This window comes from Vicugna pacos, chromosome 7, assembly GCF_048564905.1.
Source record: "Vicugna pacos chromosome 7, VicPac4, whole genome shotgun sequence".
Lineage (NCBI taxonomy): Eukaryota > Metazoa > Chordata > Mammalia > Artiodactyla > Camelidae > Vicugna > Vicugna pacos.
Window position 1 is genome coordinate 53,058,693 of NC_132993.1, and position 22,555 is coordinate 53,081,247.

At 33.9% G+C, this 22,555-nt stretch overlaps 1 protein-coding gene across 1 annotated transcript in view; it reads left to right on the forward strand.

Annotated features, from left to right (window-relative positions):
* The window catches only part of DGKB (diacylglycerol kinase beta), a 586,586-nt gene that overhangs the window by 420,020 nt on the left and 144,011 nt on the right, over positions 1–22,555 (forward strand). The window contains exons 22-23 of the mRNA XM_072964909.1: positions 6,975–7,065; positions 17,385–17,580. Coding sequence (XP_072821010.1) covers positions 6,975–7,065; positions 17,385–17,580 — 287 coding nt within the window. The remainder of the gene's footprint in view (positions 1–6,974; positions 7,066–17,384; positions 17,581–22,555) is intronic.

Genomic DNA, 22,555 nt, shown 5'->3' on the forward strand with positions numbered 1-22,555 from the left:
AGTTTTCTCCCAAGATTATTTCAAGTATTTAAACATGGAAGTCACTCTTAGGAAGTTTAGGGGGATGGCATGTCAGATGAGGAAAGCATATTCAGTGATATTTGTGTATCTAGTCACAAAATTAGCACAGGGAACCATGCTGAACAGAAATTCTCCACCTTAAGTCCTTTATTTCAGTTGCCACCGATTTCACATGTAGCAAAATAGTGTTGTGTAACAAATATACCAGCTCATTTAGATTTTCCAAGAATGTATGTGAAATTTCTCTTTTAAAACATAATGGACTGTGTTGTCAATGTACTTTAGGCTGCAAGTAACAGAATACACAAAATAAATCATAGGAGTCTATTTGTAAATCTCACATGAGTAAAAATCCAGAAAGGAACTGTTTTCAGAATTGACTAATTAGAAAGTTCAGCTCTCTTCAGGAATCTGGGTCAGCATCTCTGGGTTTCCCTTACCTTTCCCTTCATGATTGCTTCACTTCCAATTATAATATCCTTCCTTGACAACATGCAAAAACGGGGAAGAAAATAGGCTGAGCTTTCACATTGTTCATGTCTCTGTTTCAGAATGGGCAATCTTACCTAGAAGCCCACAATATATTTCTTTCAGGTCCCAGTGGTCAGCTCTAGCTTACATTGTCATTTAGTTGGCTTATTTCAGGAGAGGGGAATTAAAAATACTTTTAAAATAGAAATTTGAACATAAGAGCCATTTAATGTTGGTGACCCATCTGACCTCTAACATTCCACTTACGGCATAGAGAAAGGTTTAAGGTGATGCTGCATTCATTATTATGTTTAATGAGAGATAGTATGGTGAAAATGCTAGAATTTCCTGAGTTAGATTTTGCTGCTTTGCAGGTGATGTTGGGTGAGTGACTTCTCAACCTCATTGGGTTCACCTGTGACAAAGCCATGCTCAATCACAATAGCAATTACTGCTACCACAAATTTCATTTAATCTCCTTAACAATGTTCTTAAAGAAATTTTTTATGATTATGAAATATTTATTTTAATAGTAGAGGAACAGTTATTGAAATACATGTAGTTCTAAACATGTTTGGACTTCGTATAAACATATTGTAGGTTTAGCTTTACATTTCGTATAATTATGAACTTATTGCTCTTTGGGGACTCACTATGTATATGTACGTCTTTAAAATAGACTGCAGTGTGGCATTACTACTGCTTTTATACTTTCATACTTTTCCATTCTAACTCTTGTAATTATTTCTAATGTGCCATAAAAGGCAGAGAAAAATATTATTTAGAGAAGAAATAATTGATTACTATTGAGAGAAAATTCTTATACACAGAAACACTCTTGCATAACCACGTATTTTTTTCTTTTTTCTTTTTTAAAGAGAATTGAAAAAAAAACATACTAAAGTATTTGATATTTGAGAGCATCCTTTTCATATACTTACATATGGGAAACTTTCTTTACGCTTGTAAAAGTAATTCAGATTAAAAATTGTATTTTTAGAATATCCATCTTTTTTACATACCAAGATGGAATATTTTATGATTCTGTCTGAAGCTTCTGTAGCTTGTTCATTGTCTCCTGGGAACTTAACAAGCGTATCTTCTGAATGAGCATTAGATACAAGCATTTTTATGTGTCATTTAAAAAATATTGTATCTTTACCTGTTGTTTGCAAACATGAAATATATTTGCTCTCTTTGGTGTGAATATAAAATGTCCCCACTGTAGTCATTACAGTCATGTTTCTTCCTTATGAAAAAAGATCATCAACATTATTCTGTTGCTATGAGAGAGTGTACATTCCTATTTTTTAAAAAATGGGCTTGAGAGTTTCAATAAGATGTAATTCTTTTTATAAAATATAATCATATGGAATATAATTATTTATGCCACTAGCATCTTCATATGGATAGTTATTGTCATAAAATTATGGTTTTAAGTTGCTGTAAGCAAATAAAAAACTATATACTTCAGTGTTTGATACTATGATTTTTATAAATTGTGGTAAAAGGTCTCATTTATCCCAATATCTCAAATGTTGAACAATCTTTTTCATAAGTATTTATTAGTGAATTAACAGTTGCCAATCAAAAGAAAAAAAATAAAGTCCTCATTTCATTCAAGTTGGGTTTGGACTTGATTCTTAGTAAGTAGCCAATTTAGATGACATTTAGTTTACAGGAGACTTCAAGAATTGACAGACAACATAAACTGCAAGTGTCCCCTGTCTTTACCCCCTGCTAACCTGTGGTTGTTGCAGTCAACCCCGCTGCCCTGCCAGCTTTCTGTTTTCCACAGCTATCCTGCTGAATGCTTCTCCTTCCTTTTGCTTGAGCTGAATGAAGCTTTCAGGGACTGCTTGTCCACTGGTGAAACCATGTTTCACCAAGGCCTTTCCATTTGATTGTGGGTATTTTTAAGAGTAATACCTCACTACGTTTAGGAATAAATGAGTAACCCTGTAACCATTGCTTGCTGTAATGTCTTTTGGCAATGAAAAATAGAACTGAATTGATTCTGTGATGTAACTGTACCACTTTAAACACTTATCCTATAGCAGTAGGTCAAGAATGCTGTGTCTCTCATCACCAGCATTGTTACCCAAGTTCAAAATTCCTTCTGTGTTTCCAGGGTAGTCCATCGAATTGTGAGACTGATTTTTTTTTTTTATTAAAATAAAGTCACTGAATTGTTAGAAACATAGTTCTCTGTGAGAAAATAATTTTAAGAACTGATTTGGAAATGACTATTTCAATGCTTTCATACAAGACAGAAGTGAAAGCAAGCTAATATAAAATATGAGATTTGTGAAACATCTTTAATAAGTAAAAAATACTCATTGTAAGTTCATTTTAACTACTTAGGGCATTATGATTTTGCTTTCATTCAAAAAACAAAGATCAAAGGGTTTTATTTTCTTATATAATATATATATAATAATGAGCATATTATTCCTACAGTATAGATAGAATCGCTTAGTTAAGGATGCTTAAAAAGGGATTCAAATGTCTAATAGAGGACTTCAGTTATACATATATATGTTTATTTATATATATTTAAATGGTCTTCTTATGGCTCTTATGTCACCACTAAATACATAAAGATACTAAAAGAAGCATACTTTGAGAATTAAGATTGACCTTTAATTTAAGAGTAATTTCACTGAATTAAAATTTTCTGTATGTTTATAACTTTTTGAGTTTTCTATAGTAAGGTAATTGAAGCAGTTTCACCCATTTTATCTCACATCTTTGTTGGAAATGAGCTCCATATCTAATTAGGTTCTTTGGTATTCTTTCTGGGAAATGCACCAGCAATTCATGTTTTGTTTGTTTTGTTTTATGTTTGCTGCATTAACATTATTTAGCAGGCAAAAGTAAAACAAAAAACAAGCAAGAAACAAAAGGAACTATGTAAACCAGGAAGAAAAGTTCAAAGGAAAATATATTGCTCGAGTGTAAAATGCCTATTTGAAAGTTCAGAACTTGTAGAACTGAATATTAACTAAATTTCATAATGACAAGAATGACTTTTTTGCTTGAGCAAAGTCTCTGATAGTTCACAGTTTCCTGAGGACATGTAAAAGAAGCAAAATTACTGGTAGTAAGAAAATGCCTGGTAAATGGGAACTAATTTCATTTTTACCTGAACATCTGTTGGCCAAGCACCTTAAATGTTAAACTGAAACCTGTAGCCTTACAATTAAATTCATTGAAATCAGGTTTAATATATTAATGACTTAAAATGATAATGGTATGAATAACTCTTTTTTTGTAGAACATTTGTCATCATACCTGTAATCACAAAACCTGGCTTAGAACACAATAAATTTGGCTTTGGTGTGAACATTTCACAATGGGTTAAATGTCCAGTCACCTTGTTCTTAAAATTCAAAGCTATATGTTTTCTCTGACAAATTTGAGTTTGAATTATTTGGATCATTTTCTAATGTGAGCCATAAAAATAAATAGCATACATGTGTAAATGTGCTTTTTTGCATTTCTACAACCTAAAGATCAGTTTGGTTGAAAAAAAATAAAATTTAACAGCTTTTAATTTGTCATGTGGAATCTGATTCTATGTGCTTTTTATTACCTCCATATATTTATCTAAGTGAAACATAAAATGGTTGTAATAATGGAGAATTTAAAGCAGCTTTAGCACATGAGCAGTAATGCTAACTAATATGGTGAATAAAGAGTGAATGTAAATTCTCAGAATTTCTGTTTCTTGTGATGTGTTTGCTAAAGTGAGTATGTCTTGGTTAGCTGGTGCAAACTCCTCATATTGATTAAGCTATGAAGAACTTTGATGGACAGAACCGGAAGGAGTAACCATTGACATGCAATCAGAAGCCATATATTATTTATGTGTGTGTATATATATATAAAGTTTAATTTTCAGACTGCAATACAATATACATGGCATCACAGAACTTGTCAAAATATAAATCCATAGCCCTTCTTTTGCTGGAGTAATGCTTGAATATTGCCACATATGTCTCTAGAGATAACTTATATGTGGCAGAAATCTGTATAATCTAATACCACCAGTTCCTATTGAATCTTCCTCATTTATGTCTCTTGAATTGAGCCTCTCATTTCCATTTCCTTGCCACTTGGTTTAGGCCTTCGATTTTATTTCATTTGTACTATTCCAGTAGCCACATTTCTGTCCACAACACCAACATTTCAACATCCTAGCCCACTTACTCGTTTATACCATTTATTTATCCATATAACGAAGCTGGCCACGTGGCTCCACTGCTAACAAACTTCTGTCAGCATCCTATAAATCTGTAATACTAAATCCAGACCCTTTAACTTGACATGCACATTCTGAAAAAGACCCTTGCTAGTCCATACTTAGCAGTCTCTGAAGTCACACTACACTCCTAAAATGCCCAGAATCTGTCTCATCTTCTTGTTTGCCTTCTGCTTATCCATTAGAATGTCCCCTCCTTTCTAAAGCTTCTGGACCCCCCAAGTAAGAGTAGGTGATTCACTGAAGTGCTTTTTCACAATAGTTTGCTCATATTTAGTTTAGAAAATTAACTTTGTAATTGTTGTATATGTCCATAATCTTAAACATTCTGAGCTCCTTAGAGATAAAGATAATCATGTTCATATTTGTATCTTGAGAACTAAACATGGTAGCATATGAAAGTGAGTGTTCTCACTGAATATTTGTTGAATGAATGAATGAATGAATGAATGAATAAATGAATCCAGGAAGGTCTGGATAAAAGGCCAACAGAAAACTGTTATTAGAAAACTTGAACGTAGAAAGACAATTCCAGCCATAAAACATCCACTAATTATTATTCTAAGGTGTCTTGAGACCACATCATACAGAACATTTTCCTCTCAATTTGTTGAGTGATATGTTTTTCATTAGAATAATGAATCAAAGGAAAATATTTTTAGTTTTGCATAATTCAGTCAATGTATAAATTTGTAAAAGTATCTCTCTTTTGTAAAGTAGATTGTAATTTAATATAAACTAACATTTTGACTCAGGCCCACAGATCTTGGTGTTAAATGTTTGCCATTGTTCCGTCTAACTAGCTATCATCTATTTTTATCTACTGATATATTTTATATCAGGCTAGAATCCAAGGAAGATATTCTCTAGAAAAGAATAATGATTCATGGTGCTAGAGTCCTATGAAACTTATATTGGTCTTCAGATTATTGGACTGGATATGGTGATTGATGTAAGAAGGGCTGATGAAAATTCTGTAAGCAAATAAAACCTTGCATGAGACTAAATATTACTGAATATGTCTAGATAGAGAAGATTACTTTTGTAGTTTGCGATTTCATGTCAGAGAACTCTGTACAGCAGAGAAGTACTGGGTTAGGTTCCATGTAGTGTTCCATAACAAATTAGGGTTGAATTAAGTAGTAAGGTCCTTGCCAAATATCTTTTTAATGTTGAAGTATTTTATATTTTAATGTGAAAAGTACATATCAATGTTTACAAGTGAAAAAATAACTTGGTGAGATATTTGAATATCATTACAAAAATTTCTGTTTTGCATTTATGTATGAAAACATGTATCTCATTTTACCTATATTTTCTTCTAATTGAGGGCATGATACCCGTTAGACTATATATAATTAAAAACTGCAGTTTCTCATGAGAATGAAATTTTAAATCCAATGCTAGGTAATATAAAAATCTAGTCAACCTTTGTAAAATTACATTAACTGATCATTAATTTAACTACCTGGCACAAGGAAACAATATGGCCATTGGACTGTAGGAGAAAATAAATTTTAAACATCTTATTTCCAGATTAGATACTGAAATAGTTTAAACTATATTTTCTTTGCAATACTTGTTACAATGATCAAATACTGTTATTCTTTATTTCTTTTATGCTGTATCATAATTTCCCACTATGGTTCATATAAAAGAGGACAGTATCTTTAAAAAGTAATTAATAGTTATCCAAAAGTTACTAAATTTTATTTTGTGTATAACCACTGTTCTTTTACTTTTTAATATGCTATCCAACTATGCCAGTTTCTAATGACTACATAGCCATCTAGAAAAATTGAGCATGTTTATATTTGGTCTCTTTTTTCTCATGGACAACCCAAACTTTTTTTTTTTTTCCCTTCTCTCTTTATGACTACAGAGTGGCTGGTCTAAAATCAAGTCATCTAAGAACAAGCTAGGAATCATAAGCACTAAAACTATATTTTAAAATCTGGATGACCAATATTATAGAAAAGCCAGAAATGTACTTGAATCTGTCAAATCAGCACATTCCTGTAATCCCTCCAGGATAATCATATAATTTGACACCAACACTTAAGCTTTGAGAATTATGTGACCATCTATTACATAATGGATGGTACATGTCCTCCAACCTTTTCTATCACTGACAGTACAAGACAGGCCTCCCCCATTTTAAAAAATCCCTTCTGTTATTGATAATTGCCTAAGATGTGTCTTCCTTTCCTTTTTTCAGAATGAAGAACAAATTTTGGTATTTTGAGTTTGGCACATCTGAAACTTTCTCAGCCACCTGCAAGAAGCTACATGAATCTGTAGAAATAGAAGTAAGAAAAATGAATTATCTTTATAATACTCTGAAATGGCTTGAATTTGACTTTGAATATGTTTGCAATAGGCCATGGAAGGAGGTATATGTTGAACAATTCACATGACTTTATCCAAGATTTGAAAATGTCACTTTTGTCTCTCATTGAGAATCTAGCACTATCTGAACTAGTAGCATAAAGTTGAGTTTGAGTATGAGTTGTCTTAATACAGTATAAAAGAATGAAAGGTGGACACAACTTTAGAAATCAGTGGAGAAGTTAATGAGCATAGTGTGGACAGAAAAATGTAAGATAAAAGAAAGTAACTGAAGGGAAGAAAAAAGTTACAAAACATTAAAAAAAAACTTATTATTTTCAGGTCTCAATATCTTATAACCTTTAAAACAGAGTTCACTAAAATTGTACTCACTTTCATGAATAAAGGTTAAAAAATATACTTTTCCACTCCCATTCCCATTCATTAACTAGCTTTTCTCCGTTCCTGGGGTTGCCATTTCCCCATTATATTCATAGGAAGTGGAAAAGCCAAGAAAGAGAGCAAAGATAGCAAAAAAAGATACACTTTAAGAAGATTTGGAGCAAATAGGTCTACCAAAAAAATGTAGACGTTGTAGGACTAAAAATTTGTAGGGCAAGTTTTAATAGAAAATGTCTTAGTTTTATTGAGAGAAAGGGGATGAAAGAAAAAGGCGAAGTTACATTTTGATAGGTGATAAAGACAAATCAAAGGAGCAGAATTATGAGACAAGAACACCTGATGACTAGATGATATGAATTGAGAAATATTGACCTTCACACTTTTCATTTTAAAAACAAATACATAGCTTGTCTACTGAGACCTAAATCATTAGTCACATATATTCAGGTAATAAGTTCGGTAAACAGAAGTAGTTTTGGACCATGAAGCATAATATTGGCCTGGCTAGGTTCATCATTATCCTGACTTTTAAATTTACTATTAGTGGTAATAACCTGAAAAGTGGTACCATTTCAGAATATAATCTTTTTGGACTTTTTTCACATCATGGTTGGTGAATAAATTGAAGTGTTAGGGGTAGAATTGATTGTTGTGGAAAGGAAAAAGCCCCTTATGACTGAATCGGATCATAACCTTGAAAAGGAATATAATTACAAAAGGTGAAGGATTTGGGCTCAAGATGGACTTTCTTGACTGCTATTTGTGATGATGAATATGGGTGCATGTTATATATATATATAAATTTGTGTGTATGTACACACACATATATATAGTTATATAGTTATATGTGCATATATATTTATAAAAAAATCATCTAAAATCTTCCTTTATCTTCAAAACTTTTTATTAAAAAATTCACAGTATAGTGGCTTTTGAGCATTTTCAGAAACTTATGCTCAAAGAAAATCTGAAGCAGAAAGCAAAAATGAAAAAAAATTGAAATATGACTTCTGATTGAATGTAGGGTAGATATACTGAAGCCTCTTGGACCTCTCCTTACCTTATCCAACCACTGAACATAGATTGAAAAAAATCATCTAAGAGAGAGATTTCTTGTTCATGGATAGGTAAACTCAATATTGCCATATTTATCTTTTGGATACAATTTTCAAAGGGAATGTTTCTTTACTTTCCCTTTCTGATATTTCACTGTTATTGTAGAGAAATGCATCTGATTTGCAACTGTTAATTCAAAAAGATGAAGTGCATCCCAATGTTCATAGCAGCACTATTTATAACAGCCAAGACATGAAAACAACCTAAATGTTCATCGACAGATGATTGTATAAAGAAGTTGTGGTATATTTATATAATGGAATACTACTCAGCCATAAAAAAGAATAAAATAATGCCATTTGCTGCTACATGGATGAACCTGGAGATCATCATACTAAAAGAAGTAAGCCAGAAAGAGAAAGGAAATACCATATGATATCACTTATATGTGGAATCTAGAAAAAGACACAAGTGAACTTACTTACAAAACAGACAGACTCACAGACAGAGAAAACAAACTTATGGTTACCAGATGGGGAAGGGGGTACGAAGGACTAAATTGGGAGTTCAAGATCTACAGATACTAACCGCTATATATAAAAGAGATAAACAATAAGTTCATATTGTATAGCCCATGGAACTATATTCAATATCTTATAGTAATTTATGGTGAAATATAATATGAAAATGAATATGTATGACTGAAACATTATGCTGTACACCAGAAATCGACACATTGTAAGCTGATTATACGTCAATAAAAAAAATACAAAAAAATTGTCATGATGTTAGTTCTTCTGAACTTGAGCTAAACATTTATTATACAATCCTGATCAAAATTCCAGCAGATTATTTTGTGACTATTAACAGACTTCTTCTGAAGTTTATGTGAAAAGTCAAAAGACCCAGAATAGCCAACACAAAATTGAAGGATAAGAACAAAGTTGGAAGATTGATACTACTCAACTTCAAGACTTGCTTTACAGCTATAGTATTCAAGACAATGTGGTGTTGGTGAAAGAATAGACAAATCAATGGAGCCCAGAAATAGATTTCTCTAAATACAGTCAACTGTTCTTTGGTTAAGGAGGATGTGGATCACGGACCTAAATGTAAAATGCAAAACTATAAAACTTCTGGAAGATAACATAGGAGAGAACCTAGATGGCCTTGGGTATGGTGATACCTTTTTAGATAAAACGCCAAAGGCGCAATTTGTGAAAGAAATAATTGGTAAGATGGACTTCACTGAAAGTAAAAAATTCTCTTTGAATGGCAGTGTCATAAGAATAAGAAAACAAGCCATACATTAAGAGAGAATATTTACAAAACACATATGTAATAAAGGACTTTGTGTATCCAAAATATACAAAGAACTCTTAAAACTCAACAATAAGAAAATAAGCAACTCTATTGAAAACTGGGCCAAAAACTTGAATAGGTACTTCACCCAAGAAGATATACAGATAGCAAGTAAGCAGATGAAGTGATGCTCTACATCATATTTCATCAAGTGCAAATTAGAACAAGAGTGAAATACCACTGCTCACCTGTTAGGATGTTGAAAACAGCAGAAGCTGGTGAAAATGTGGAGCAACAGGAACTGTGATCCGTTGCTGGTGGGACTGCAAAATGGTACAGCCACTTTGGAAGACAGTTTGGAAGTTTCTTGCAAAGTTAAGCGTACTCTTGCTGTATAATCAAACAGTCATACTCCTTGGTACTTACCCAAAGAAGTTGAAAACTTCTATCAAGACAAAAACATGCACATGGATATTTATTACAGCATATTTAATGATTGCCAAAACTTGAAGGCAAAGAAGAGGTCTTTCAGTGAGTGAATGGATAAATAAGTTGTGGTACATCCAGACAATGGAGTAGTATTTATTCAATGCTGAAAAGAAGTGAGCTACCAAGCTGTGAAAGGACACAGAGGAACCTTAAATGCATTCTCCCAAGTGAAAGAAGCCAATCTGAAAAGACTACATACTGTATGATGCCAACATATGATGTTCTGGAAAAGGTAAAACTATGAAGACAGTAAAAAGATCAGAGGTTGCGAAGGATTAAGGAAGAGAGAGGGAAGAACAGGTGAATTTTGAAGGTAATGAAAATACTGTGTGATGCAATGATGGTAACTTCAAGTCATTATACAGTTGTTGAAAACCAGAGAATGTACACCAAGAGTGAACCCTGATGGAAGCTGTGGACTCTGGGTTATTATGATGTGTTAATGTAGGTTCATCAGCTGTAACACATGTATCTCTCTGGTGTGGATGTTGATAATAGGGGAGGCTGTGCATGTGTGAGGACAGGGCATTTATAGGAAGTCTCTGTACCTTCCCCTCAATTGTGCCATGAGCCTTAAACTACTCTCAACAATTAAGTCTTAACTTACAAAAAAAGAGAAAAGGAACAAACCAAAAAACATGGATCTGTAGTATAATATTATATATGTCACAAAGTGGAAAATGTTCAAGGAAAAGTTTGTATCATGAAGCAAAAGACATTTGATGAAAATAGATAATGGATAACATTGATTTTAACATTACAAGTGATAAAATTCCATGATTTTGTTCCGTGGGACTTTACATCTTAGGGAAAGACTCTAGGGTTGTGGTTCCACATCCTCCCGAAGTCTGAGCTTCTCAGGTCTGCATTTACTGCCTTCTTCTTGGCACCACTGTAGGAGCATTTGTAAATCAGAGGTAGTGCTGTGCACTCCCCATTCTGTTGTTGCGTATCTTGAAATTTTACGTGTTTATCTTAATTTTGAAACGAGGTGTGTGTGTGTGTGTGTGTATGGATGGTAATGTAAAATCTGCTTCTCTATTTACTTTTTAATGAATCCAGTCTATCATATGAGCAGAATACGCCTTTCTACCCTCAAGGTTACTTCATAATTAAATATAACAAAAACAGCAATTTGGAAATTTGATTCTGTTGCTGTTGCTTCCTGTTTGGCCTAAAATGATACCAACTATGGTTTGAAAATATAAAACAGAGAATAAGACCACTTCAGTACAAGAGTACCTCAAGTAATGGATATATATTTTATTGACAGCTTCTTCAAAACAGACCATTTGCTGTGTGACCCTTTAATTCACATCTCTCTTTCATTTAGGAAGATTTTTTTCCCAAAAGAGTGAATATTTGGAATAATATTAATATCAAGGGGCAATAGTTGATGATAATAATAGCTAAGATTATTGTTAAAAATACCTTATGCTTGGTACTAAACAATGTATATAAGTTACCTGATTTAATCTTCCTCAAAATCCCATGATTTAGAGAGATTGTTATGTCTCCCCTGCAGAGATAAGCAGATGAACATTTTCTTCCATAATTAAAAAAGAAATGAGAATTGTGCTGCTTGCTGCCAAAATATTTAAATCTAAAGGAACAAATAAGTTGGATGGATGGATGGATGGATGGGTGGGTGGGTGGATGGGTAAATAGACAGATAGATATATAGATAGAAAGAAAGAACAAAGGGGAAATTTGTAACTTTAAGAAGTTCAGTTATCCTCTAACTTCAAAACAAAAGATAAATAAAAAATCCAATGAAAAGCTTTAAAATTACAAGATAATGTATTAAAAGCAAAGTTTGTATTAAACTATCTGGGGCCTGGATATGTCCCTGAGAATCTCAGGTCAGCATCTGGAGTTGAAGTCTATAAAATTCATGAATTTTTAATTTGTTCCATGTACCAGGCAAAGTTCATGAGAGAATAAAATGGCCCATTCTCCAAAGTGTTTAAGTCTTTTGGTTCTTGGTAAGACTTAGAAGGATGGTGAATTTTAAGGCCAAGAATTTCCGTCTTCACATACTGACCTTTGTCTTAATGATTGTTTCTATAAAATCTGAATGAGCTCAAGTATTGACAAATTGCAAGAAGAGTGTCAGGGACACTAAATAAATTAGCAGGATTTGAAAGGTAAGATTCTGATTGTGCAGTACCCTGGAAAGCACAGTTACTAAAGTCAGTGGGGCAGATTTTTGCAGCTTTGTCTTTGCCCCACCTCTTGTCAAAATCTTCCTGCGTGGTCCTTCAGCATGCATTTAGAGAACCTTAGCTCAGTCTTAGCCCTACCAAAACCCGATCATGGAGTGGAGGAAATGGAACTTGGGACTGGACATTCTTTTCTAAATTTTATTGCCTTTGTTGAGTCATAGTTGACCTACAAAAAGTTGTACATATTTAATGCGCACAACTTGATGACTTTGGAGAAAAGAACATATCCATGAGACTACCATCATAATCAAAGCCATAAGCATTTCATTACCTCCAAAAGTATCTTCCTATCCTCTTGATGTGTGTGTGTGTGTGTGTTTGTGTGTGTGTGTGTGTGTGTGTGTGTGTGTAATAAGAACACTCAGAAGATCTTACCCTCTCTTCTAAAGCACCCCAGGTGATTTTGTTTTGTTTTGTTTTAGTTTTTTTGCAATGAAATTCCAGAAGCAAAGATGAAGGGCGATGTTACAGTTGTGGACCTCAACAAAGATGATCATAGGAAACAAAAATTGGACTCATCAAGTCCAAAACAAAGAATAACTTCTTATTCCATGAAAGAACAAGAAATGTAGTGGGATCAGGTGGTGTTATCATTTCATTAAGAATAATACATTGTACTTTCCCTTACTGAAGAGAGTTAGGAATAAATGAGATAGGTAAAAGGTGACCAAAGGGAAAAATTCTCTTCTGTATTTAGCAGAAGTTATTTTTAATGAGATAACTTTTGGTAAGAATTTTAATATTCTAGCAATAATTTCTGGCTTTCCCAGAAATTAAAAGGGAACCAGGAAAAATTAAAGTGGTTTTCTGCCAACACTTTGGCCTAAAGCTTGATATCTTGAACCAGTAATAATAATAATATTATTATCAACACATTCAGCAACTGTGTGTGTACATCCATGGTACCAGTCTCAAATTTTTCTGTTTTCCATATTTGCTTCTATCTTCCTCTCCTTTACCTGCTATATCTCCCCTTCCACTCTGGAAAATATCTTGGGATTATCTGCAATCAGCACTTCTGTCACCATCGCTGGACTGCCAGCTAACACTAAAATTATCTGAAAGGCATATTCTGAGCCCCTATGTCACACTGTGTTTTGTAGATAAAAGTTATAAAATGCGTTTGAAAAAACATGGAGCTTAATCACTGGAGAAATGCAGAATACTGTGGCCTTAAACATCACAAGAGATAACATTAAGGCATTTACATGTATATGTGTCTAGTATATTCAATTTTTTATGTGTGTCTATTTTAATTTGTAGGGTTGCTGCTGCAGTTTTCTGCAAACATAAATGATTTTGCCTTATGAGTTACATATGAATTTGTAGAAACTCTTCTAACAGCAGGTTTAGATAAGTCATTTTACTCCATGCCATTTTAAACAATGAACAACACAATGTTTATATATTTCATTAAGTAAAATTATGAATCATTTTTATGACTTGGGCATCGAATTAGACTCACTAGGGAAAAATATTTACGGTTTCTCATTAATCATATCTCATCAGGTTTATTATTCACAGTTATGGCTCTCCAAAGTTCTTCAAAATACCATTTTGAATATTCCTATCAAATAACATATTAACTGAATCTGAAACACTAAATTCATATATAAAAGCTTGTCTTTAATACTTCTGATCCCTTTTTTTTTTAATTGAAGTGTACCGGTTTACAATGTTGTGCTAGTTTCTGGTATACAGCACAGTGATTCAGTTATACATGCATATATATATATATACATATTCCTTTTCATGTTCTTTTTCATTATAACACTTCTGTATGAAATTGTGCAGGGTATATTTGTAAACTGTGGTTAAAATACATTGGAAGAAAATTTTAAACCATCTTCTTTCCTTTTAGAGGGATTTGTCTCTGGAATAAGATCTTTCATTTCAAACTAAGAGTGGACAGTGGCCTCAAGCCCCACACTCTGCAAACAGCCCCCCTCGCGCTGTATGTTAACGACGTCTTTTCAACATAGTAAAAAATGTTCAGGATTTATTGACTAACCGAGGCTGTTAGCTTTTAAGCTTTTTTATATATTTTCCTCTGTAGCTACCTTTTTAAAAATCATAAATCTTCAAGGTGGATGAAAATATTATCTGACGCAGTCTTATGACTTGTTTACACTTCATCGCCTTCACCTCAGCTTTTATTTCCACGCGCTCAGCCGGTGTGCTACGATTCCTGGTCTTCATCAGACCCAGCGCTGGAGATTTCCAGACTAATGAACATAACGTTAAAGCAAACAGAGGAAGGGAGCCTGGGGTCAGGAACTAGTGGAAACAAACCATTAATAAATGGGCATTTATGTAAGTACGTTGTCCTGCACTCATAGGAACTTCCGTGTTCTTCGTCAGTCCTTCTTTTTTGGGATTTCTTAAGGATTTTTTTTTTCTTTTCTTTTCGCTTTCAAGAGCGCTACTTACTGTTTCCTTAAAACGACACGTGACAAGACTGTGAAGGGTGAAAACATGAATACTAGTACCCACTGATGTTTTTCAGTTGTCAGATGTGATTCCCCTAGTTCAATTAAAAAAAAAAAAAGCCTATTTGCAACGTACTCTCCTTTTCTGCAGATGAACAAAGGAATACTCCTGCACTAATTCTGAAAGTAACTTGTCACAGTGGGGTTCGAAGGCCTAGTCAAATAATTGTCTTCGAGCACTACCTGCTGTGTTCAATATTGAGTGAAAATGGAAGCTGGGACCCAACTCCAGCTTATTTCACGATTCTTCTGTTATTTAAATGATTTTAGTCAGTTTAGGGGAAGCCAGACCTTTATAAATTAACAGCAGGGAAATACCAAAGGTGTCAGATTGCATATTTATCATCTTTTTCGTGTAATACTTAAATATGTATTAAGAAGTGACTGACATAAATTAGGCAGATTTCAGAAGCCACAGGCCGTGGCTTGTAGAGGACCCCCTTCTGCTTGACATTTCATCCTTGTCAAAGATCAAATTATTTTAATTTAGGCTGCAAATTATAAGGAATGAAGACTTCTTTGTGGGAATTCCCTGTGGTAATCTGACTTTTGTTGTTACTGCTGCTTGTCAGTGTGCAAAAGATATAATATGCATGCAAATAAGGTTAAAAAATATGTACTATCTAATTATCCAGCCAGTACATTCCACTTGAAGACAGTGGGAGGCCTGACACACAGTATGTGTTTGATTCATTGAGGCCTGCAGGGTATTTACACAAGATTACTTTTAATTATGAAATTAATATCTGTTTATCTAGAATATATAGCAGTAAGTGAGTATACACATGAGCAGAATTCTTTAGTAAAAAGAAATCGTCTTGATTTACTACATGAAAAGGAGGGGAAAAAAATTACTTGTTTCTAAGGGAGAAAAAAAAGGCATCAACCAGACCTTGGTTTCACCCTCGTTGAAAGAAATTGAATGAAAACTTGGCACCGTCTCTAGGATTTGTTTCTAGCCGTGCCAAGTAGGCTCAAGATAGGTTGCTTTATTTCACTTTTTATACTTTGGTGAGCCAGATACAGTACTAGATTCAAATGAGGAAAATGTGAAAAAAGAGAGGATTTTTGTTAGTTTGTTTTTTGTTTTTATAATTTTCGTGGCACATTATCTCTTTTAGGTTCAAAACTCCTGGTTGCCATGAGAAAGGGTGTGATGAAGTCAGTGTCAGCGTTCTGGGGTTTTGTTGTTGCTGTTTCTTTGTTTTGTAATAAGACATGGCAAATAAAACAGTCCCACTGCAGATACACTTTGATATATGAAGTGCATACCCCTAACAAAGTTTGTAAAACACAGGTACTTATAACTCATCTTGACTTAGAACTGAAAATGGGAGAACACTATCTGGGATATATTTATAATAACTACTGCTTTAGAAAACTTAAAGCAAATGAATAAGTAAATAATAATTACAGAAATACAGTATGGCCGTGTCACTTTCCGTACATGTCCATCAGTGGAAGTATAGAAAATTCAAAAAAGTAAAAAGTGACCACTGAATATGGCAAAGAATTGTCTGGAAAGCATAGTCAAAAGGGTATTTTGTCACCAGACAAGCAAAAAAACCTGGCTAATTGTTTTTATTTTCCAATCTATTGTTAAAGCAGCTATAAGGTACTGTGCTGATGGGTTGGAGATCTTCCTTTCAGTGCTGCTAATCTTGGTATTTCCTTCACTCAGTCGTCCTGGTCCTTCACACTCGTGTAGACAGCGTGCCTCTCATTGCCTTTAACACTGTCCTTGGAACTTAATCTAGTCCAAGAAATAATCCTTCACCACTCCAGTGTAATTCAGATCTCTCTGAATTGCCATTTTGCACTTTTTCTTTTTTCAAAAGTCTCTTGAGCCATTTCTGTCTCTGCCCGCAAAAATGAGACCATGAATTATGAATTTTGTTTATTTTCCCCCAGTAGTGCCTTATGGTGTGTTCTAAAGAGGAGACAGTCACTAAAATTGCTGCCTGAAGTTTGACCAGACGTCCCAGAATCAACCTCCTTGTAACACACTAGAAATTTGCAGCTGGTTATATATGCAGACACTTAATAAGTATGTCCCTTGCAAAGGTTTTCTTACTATAAACAAAGATACACTCACTGATGGTTTAGTTTGATCGTTTTTAAACACTATTAATGATACCTGATAAGTGTTATTGGCTGCTTTATCTTTTATACTGACATTTAGGGTAACCATTTAAGTGTTCTTAAAAGGTTTATTTAGAAAGAGCAAGATTATAGATTAAAAATTCTTACTAAAAGATAAGGAAATGCAAAAGAAGAAATCGAGGAAAGAAAGCTAAAATATCTTATTGTTTCTGTTTTTCTCACTTTACTGATCAGTGCGATGGAGTACAGATTGACTTAATAAACATCTCTCTGGAGGGAATTGCTATTTTGAATATACCGAGCATGCACGGAGGGTCCAATCTTTGGGGAGAGTCTAAGAAAAGACGAAGCCACCGCCGAATGGAGAAAAAAGGATCTGACAAGAGGACCACGCTCACAGATGCCAAAGAGTTGAAGTTTGCAAGTCAAGGTAAGTCTCCTAACGTTTCATTGTTAAGTTGCTTCCTGCTTGGCTTTTGAGGGCTACTTCAAAATGAAAGAGTTTTCTATTTCACTACAGTCCGTATATGTATGCAGTTGTATTGTTTATGATATCAGATATACATGTGTGATTCTATTATACTATAATAGATTCTAAAATCATGTATAAACTGGCTATATTTTCATGGATTTTTTTTCTCCTTTATTCTCCTGTTTTTGGATATATCTCTTTCCAGAAGGAATAAAATACATATGGGTATTTAGGGGAAAATAATATAGGCTATCTTGTACCTTAAATTCTGGAATGTGATTGTCTTGGTCAGGATGTTTGAGTTTGCTGTAACAAGGGCCTAGGTTAGACTATGCTGAGGTATGTTGCAAGATTTTTTATTCTTGACTTTCTGCAGTCAGCCTATGATTTTGAAGCCATCTTACATTGAGCTATTGTCCGAAGTACCATATATAATGGCATGTTTAAATATTCCACAGTAAATTTTGCTTATCTGCTTCTAGTTTTCCAGAAATTTAGTAACAGGTAGAAGACCTGGAAGAGAAAGGGCAAAGGACTAACAAAATAGGGTAGACTAGCTGCGGATCAGCTTTCAACTCCATTGTCATATAATTTACACTGGGACGTGACAGTTAATTCTTGTTGATAGATTTTATAAACAAATATCAAATTAGTAGTATTCTAGTAATTGCTCATGCCTCAATTTATGAACAGTATCCATAATACTTCTTTTACCTTCCGGAATCAACCTCATACCATTGATGGCATTCAGATGGCCAAGAAAACGTATCAACTCAGCTCAGTGTAGCAAAGACAAAATATGAAGAGGTTATCACCTTGGGGGCCCAATAAAAATAATATTTCTTTAAATAAGTAAAACTTGAGAATGGCTGCTAGGCTTGATGGCGGTAGGAAATAGCTTTGTTTTGGTGTCTTGCGGCATCTGATTCAAGTTTCAGCAGCAGGCAGTGGCTTCTGTTATATGGAATGTGGTGACCATAAGGTTGTCAAAGATGGATGGAGAACATATTAAGTATCCACTAGAAAGACGTGTTTATTACAACCTGCCCCTAACAGTAGGTTTTGATGCCCGTTAAATGAATAAGTAATCCCAAAGAGGTAAAGTCTGAGGTGTTGCATAATTTAATAAAAGAAAGTTTATATCAAATTTAAAATGTTTCACACTCAGGATGAATGTATGAAAACATGGAGGAAAATGGTTTTTTGAAGGAGAAATGCGTCGAAAAAATGAGTAGGTTTGTGCAATATGAATTTTAAAATGAGGGGAATTGGGTATAATTATTAATTTCTAGGAGTTGTTGACACTAATATTGCATTTATACTTAAATGTAAGTTTAGTTGATTTCTTAAAAAATTTATGAAAAATTTCTAAGCTTTAGAATTAGTCCAAAGACCATACTAAGATCACACTTAAAAATCTCTGCTTCTCTCCCAAGGGAGTTAATGAGTTCATATGTGTTACATAGTAACTCAGTCCATAGGGTTAAAAAAGACTGTTATATGTATGATATAAATATATAATAATTTCTAGGCTTTTTTTTTCTGTTTGGTTACTACAGATTGTACTTGGCATGTCCTTTGCATGTAGACATTCTAGACATGGATCTGAATTGATTCTCAGTGCTCAGCTGCCAGCTATATTCACCCACTGAGCTGTTAAAGTTTGTAAAACTCATGGCTGTGCTCCACCGGGACAAGTGTCTGTACACTGTGGAGCTACTGCAGACCTGCTGTCTGCTGGTCCCACTCACTCATCCCCCTCTATGTGCTTTTCTGAGGAATACACATTTGGAATAAAGCATAGGCAAATCAGCCAGAAGTGCTGAATAGACTTGTGAGTGCCTATAACCCTGGGAAGAGGTCTCTTCCTATTCTGCCTTCTTGCTTTGTACTAAGGAAATATTAGGACTAGGTTTCCATAAACTTGGGAAAGAAAGAAGTGAGAACCTGCAGGTTGGTGACTTAGGAATACATTTTTCTCAGTATAAAGCTGGGGAGAGACATTAGAAATCAGAGTTCTTGAAGGTCATTGTGTGAGTAATAACCAAAGTGTGTTTGTAATTGATTTGGCTCAACTTTTTCTTCCTTCTCTAAACTGACTATGCTTGTAAGTTTGGATTTAGTTTCACACGTACACAAAATGATTATAGGTATTGACTTTAGAAATGAAATATAGGAACTATAATTCTGGCCCAACAAGTTTCTTTAGCCCAGATCAAATTAATGATTTCACTCTTAGAAAATATACAAGCAAATAAGTGAAAAAAATCTAATAATGTAAATTTCTTCTTTTTAAGATGCACTTTCTTGAAATCTTAACTAACAGCTTTTCTGATATGCCTCTGTAAAAAGTTTGAAGTTTAAACTAATTTTTTTTTTTTTTACTATATCAGAATGAATGCTTGTCCATAAACTTTAGAAAGCTTTTGGTGGCAGGGAGAGGGGGGAAGCATACCTGGCTAGATTCTTGTAATAAAATTATTTTATTTAGTAGAAGTATTTAAATTAAGAAAAAAGTTACAAGTTCATTTTAATGAGAAAAAAATGTCAGACCAAAGGTACATCATGATGTTTGGAGTATTACATACTCTTTTATTCTTTGCTCTACATGATCTGGGACTCCTGCACAATTTATTTGCTTGCAGTCCTTGAGGACACTCACAGCATAAGATCATAGTCTCATCGGTGAATAAATTCACTGGTTGGAAATTGATAGTTGATTTAATTCGAGTTGATCAAAATTATAAGCAGTTAATTTAATTACATTATTGTTCCAGCAAAATATTCTCAAACAGTTGGAAGCAATTCTAAAATGTATTCATACGTTTATCTAAATCGATAGACATTTCTTCGCGGCTTTGTCTTTTTGTTTGGTTTGGATTTTGTTGTAGCTTGTTTTGCTTTTCTTCTTTTGGAAGTACACATGAATGAATCATATACAGACGGCATGGCCTTTAAGCAAAACGATGAAAGTAGGCCAAGTAGGTCTTCATTGCTCCTTAGCCTTTGTGTTCCGTCTTCCCTGTGTTTTCACGTGCTGAGTTCATCTTTGCTGCTTCTTCTGCATTAAATCTAAGCCTCAGAAAGATGTCTTAAATTCATTCACATTAGTGTATAAATGACTGGTTGCAGATTAGAGTAAAAGTTATTTGCATTTTAAAAGAAAGAAAAGCCTTCAGCTAAACCATTATTTTTCAAACTGTGTTCCGCCGAGTTACAAGTACAATTTTTCAGAGGTTCTGTAAAAAACTTGCGATCGTATTCATTTTTGCCATATTTTAGGGCAATAACCAAAAAAAAACCTATGATAAAAACTCACAAACGTGCATTCTATAAAACCATTTTGTCATATTGACAATTCCCAAATCATTAAATTGTGTTCCCAGGTGAAAACAACCTCTTTTCCTCCTCCTGTTCCATTTCCTCTTCTTCTTGCTGATGGGTGGACTGACCCATAGACGGATGGATCAAAGCCTAGGTCTGCATATCCACAGACATGCATTTGTACACATATACACAGCTGAATAGACAAACAAATAAACAAATAACTGTGGCATTCATTGTAAAGTCTGTACCTCTGCAATGGTCATTTAAAATATACCTTTGCATGTTTGATGAGGTACAAACGTACCCATTGTACAAATGGGTATGTTACCACCACAGCATATGTGACTCACAAGCAATTAAAAAGTCCACAAGCTCAGATACTTCTGTTCGACACAAGTAATAAACAGTGCATAACAATCAATGGAAGTGAAAACAAGGTGACAATACTAATATTTTTAATAAAAATGTAAATCATTTTTCAGAAAAGTTTTTGCTCATAAAAAAATTGCGTTAGTTAGCTAGTTCTCCAAAATGATAAGCTTGTACTAGTTTATATATCAAGTGTACTTTTGTCAGAGATTTATGATATAAACATTCTCACAACTGCTGCTAAGGAGGCAGGGGTGAAATTGAAACAAAGTTTCAGCTAAGTATGCAGAATAAGATAAATTAGACTGATTGAAACTTGAATTAATATCTGAACCAGACAGCAAGTAAATTTGTGTTGATGAAGCTGAAAAACTGTTAAAAGGATACCTGTGAAAAATGTTTTTTCTGTTTTTAAACCAGTGAGGACCTCTCGAGTAATGTGAGCAGTTTTTAGAGATTCTAATGGTTTTAGCTTTGAAGATACAAGTCCAGCTATACCATTTTCCAGTAATGAACCCAGAATGAGGCAAGACTGCCAAGTGAGATGTAAGAAAGTTTGTATCATTTACAATGACTTGCCTGTCTGGTTCAGGATAGTCCCAGTATCGCACAACAAAAACAAATAGCAGACATCAGTGAAAATTAGGATGCCTCGGACATGGCAACTGCCTTCATCAAAATAACTCCATTGTTCTCATAGATTGATTATATTCCATGTGTTCCCAATTTGAACCTCTAAAGTGTATTTGTACAAATACAATTCTAATTTTTCATTAATTTACTGTTTTTTAAAAACATTGCTTCATTTGAAAAAAAAAAAAAGGAGAGAGAGAGAAAGTTGACTGCTTTAGAAAGTTTGAAACCACTGAGCAAAAGCACTTACATTCAAACTGGGAAGTTTCAGCATTTGCCAGAGGCTAAGGGAGGTACTGTCAGGAACCGCTGGACTTCCTGCTTGAAACATCATTCACTAGGTGACTGTCCACGCCACATATGGATACAGCTAGAAAAAGTTTATGTTAAAAACTAATTAATATGTGATATTGTCCATGAAGTTTTCAGTGATTTTATTTCCATTTACCAATGCGAATCCTTTTCTTTGAGCGGAATGTCTCCAAGTGTGGCGTGCACTCCACTGATGGAAAATTGAGATAGTTTAAGCACTACACAGATCAAGAATTTAAATCTAGTTTTTGTATGTACTATTACTGTTGAAAAAGGGATACTTTTTTTTTAA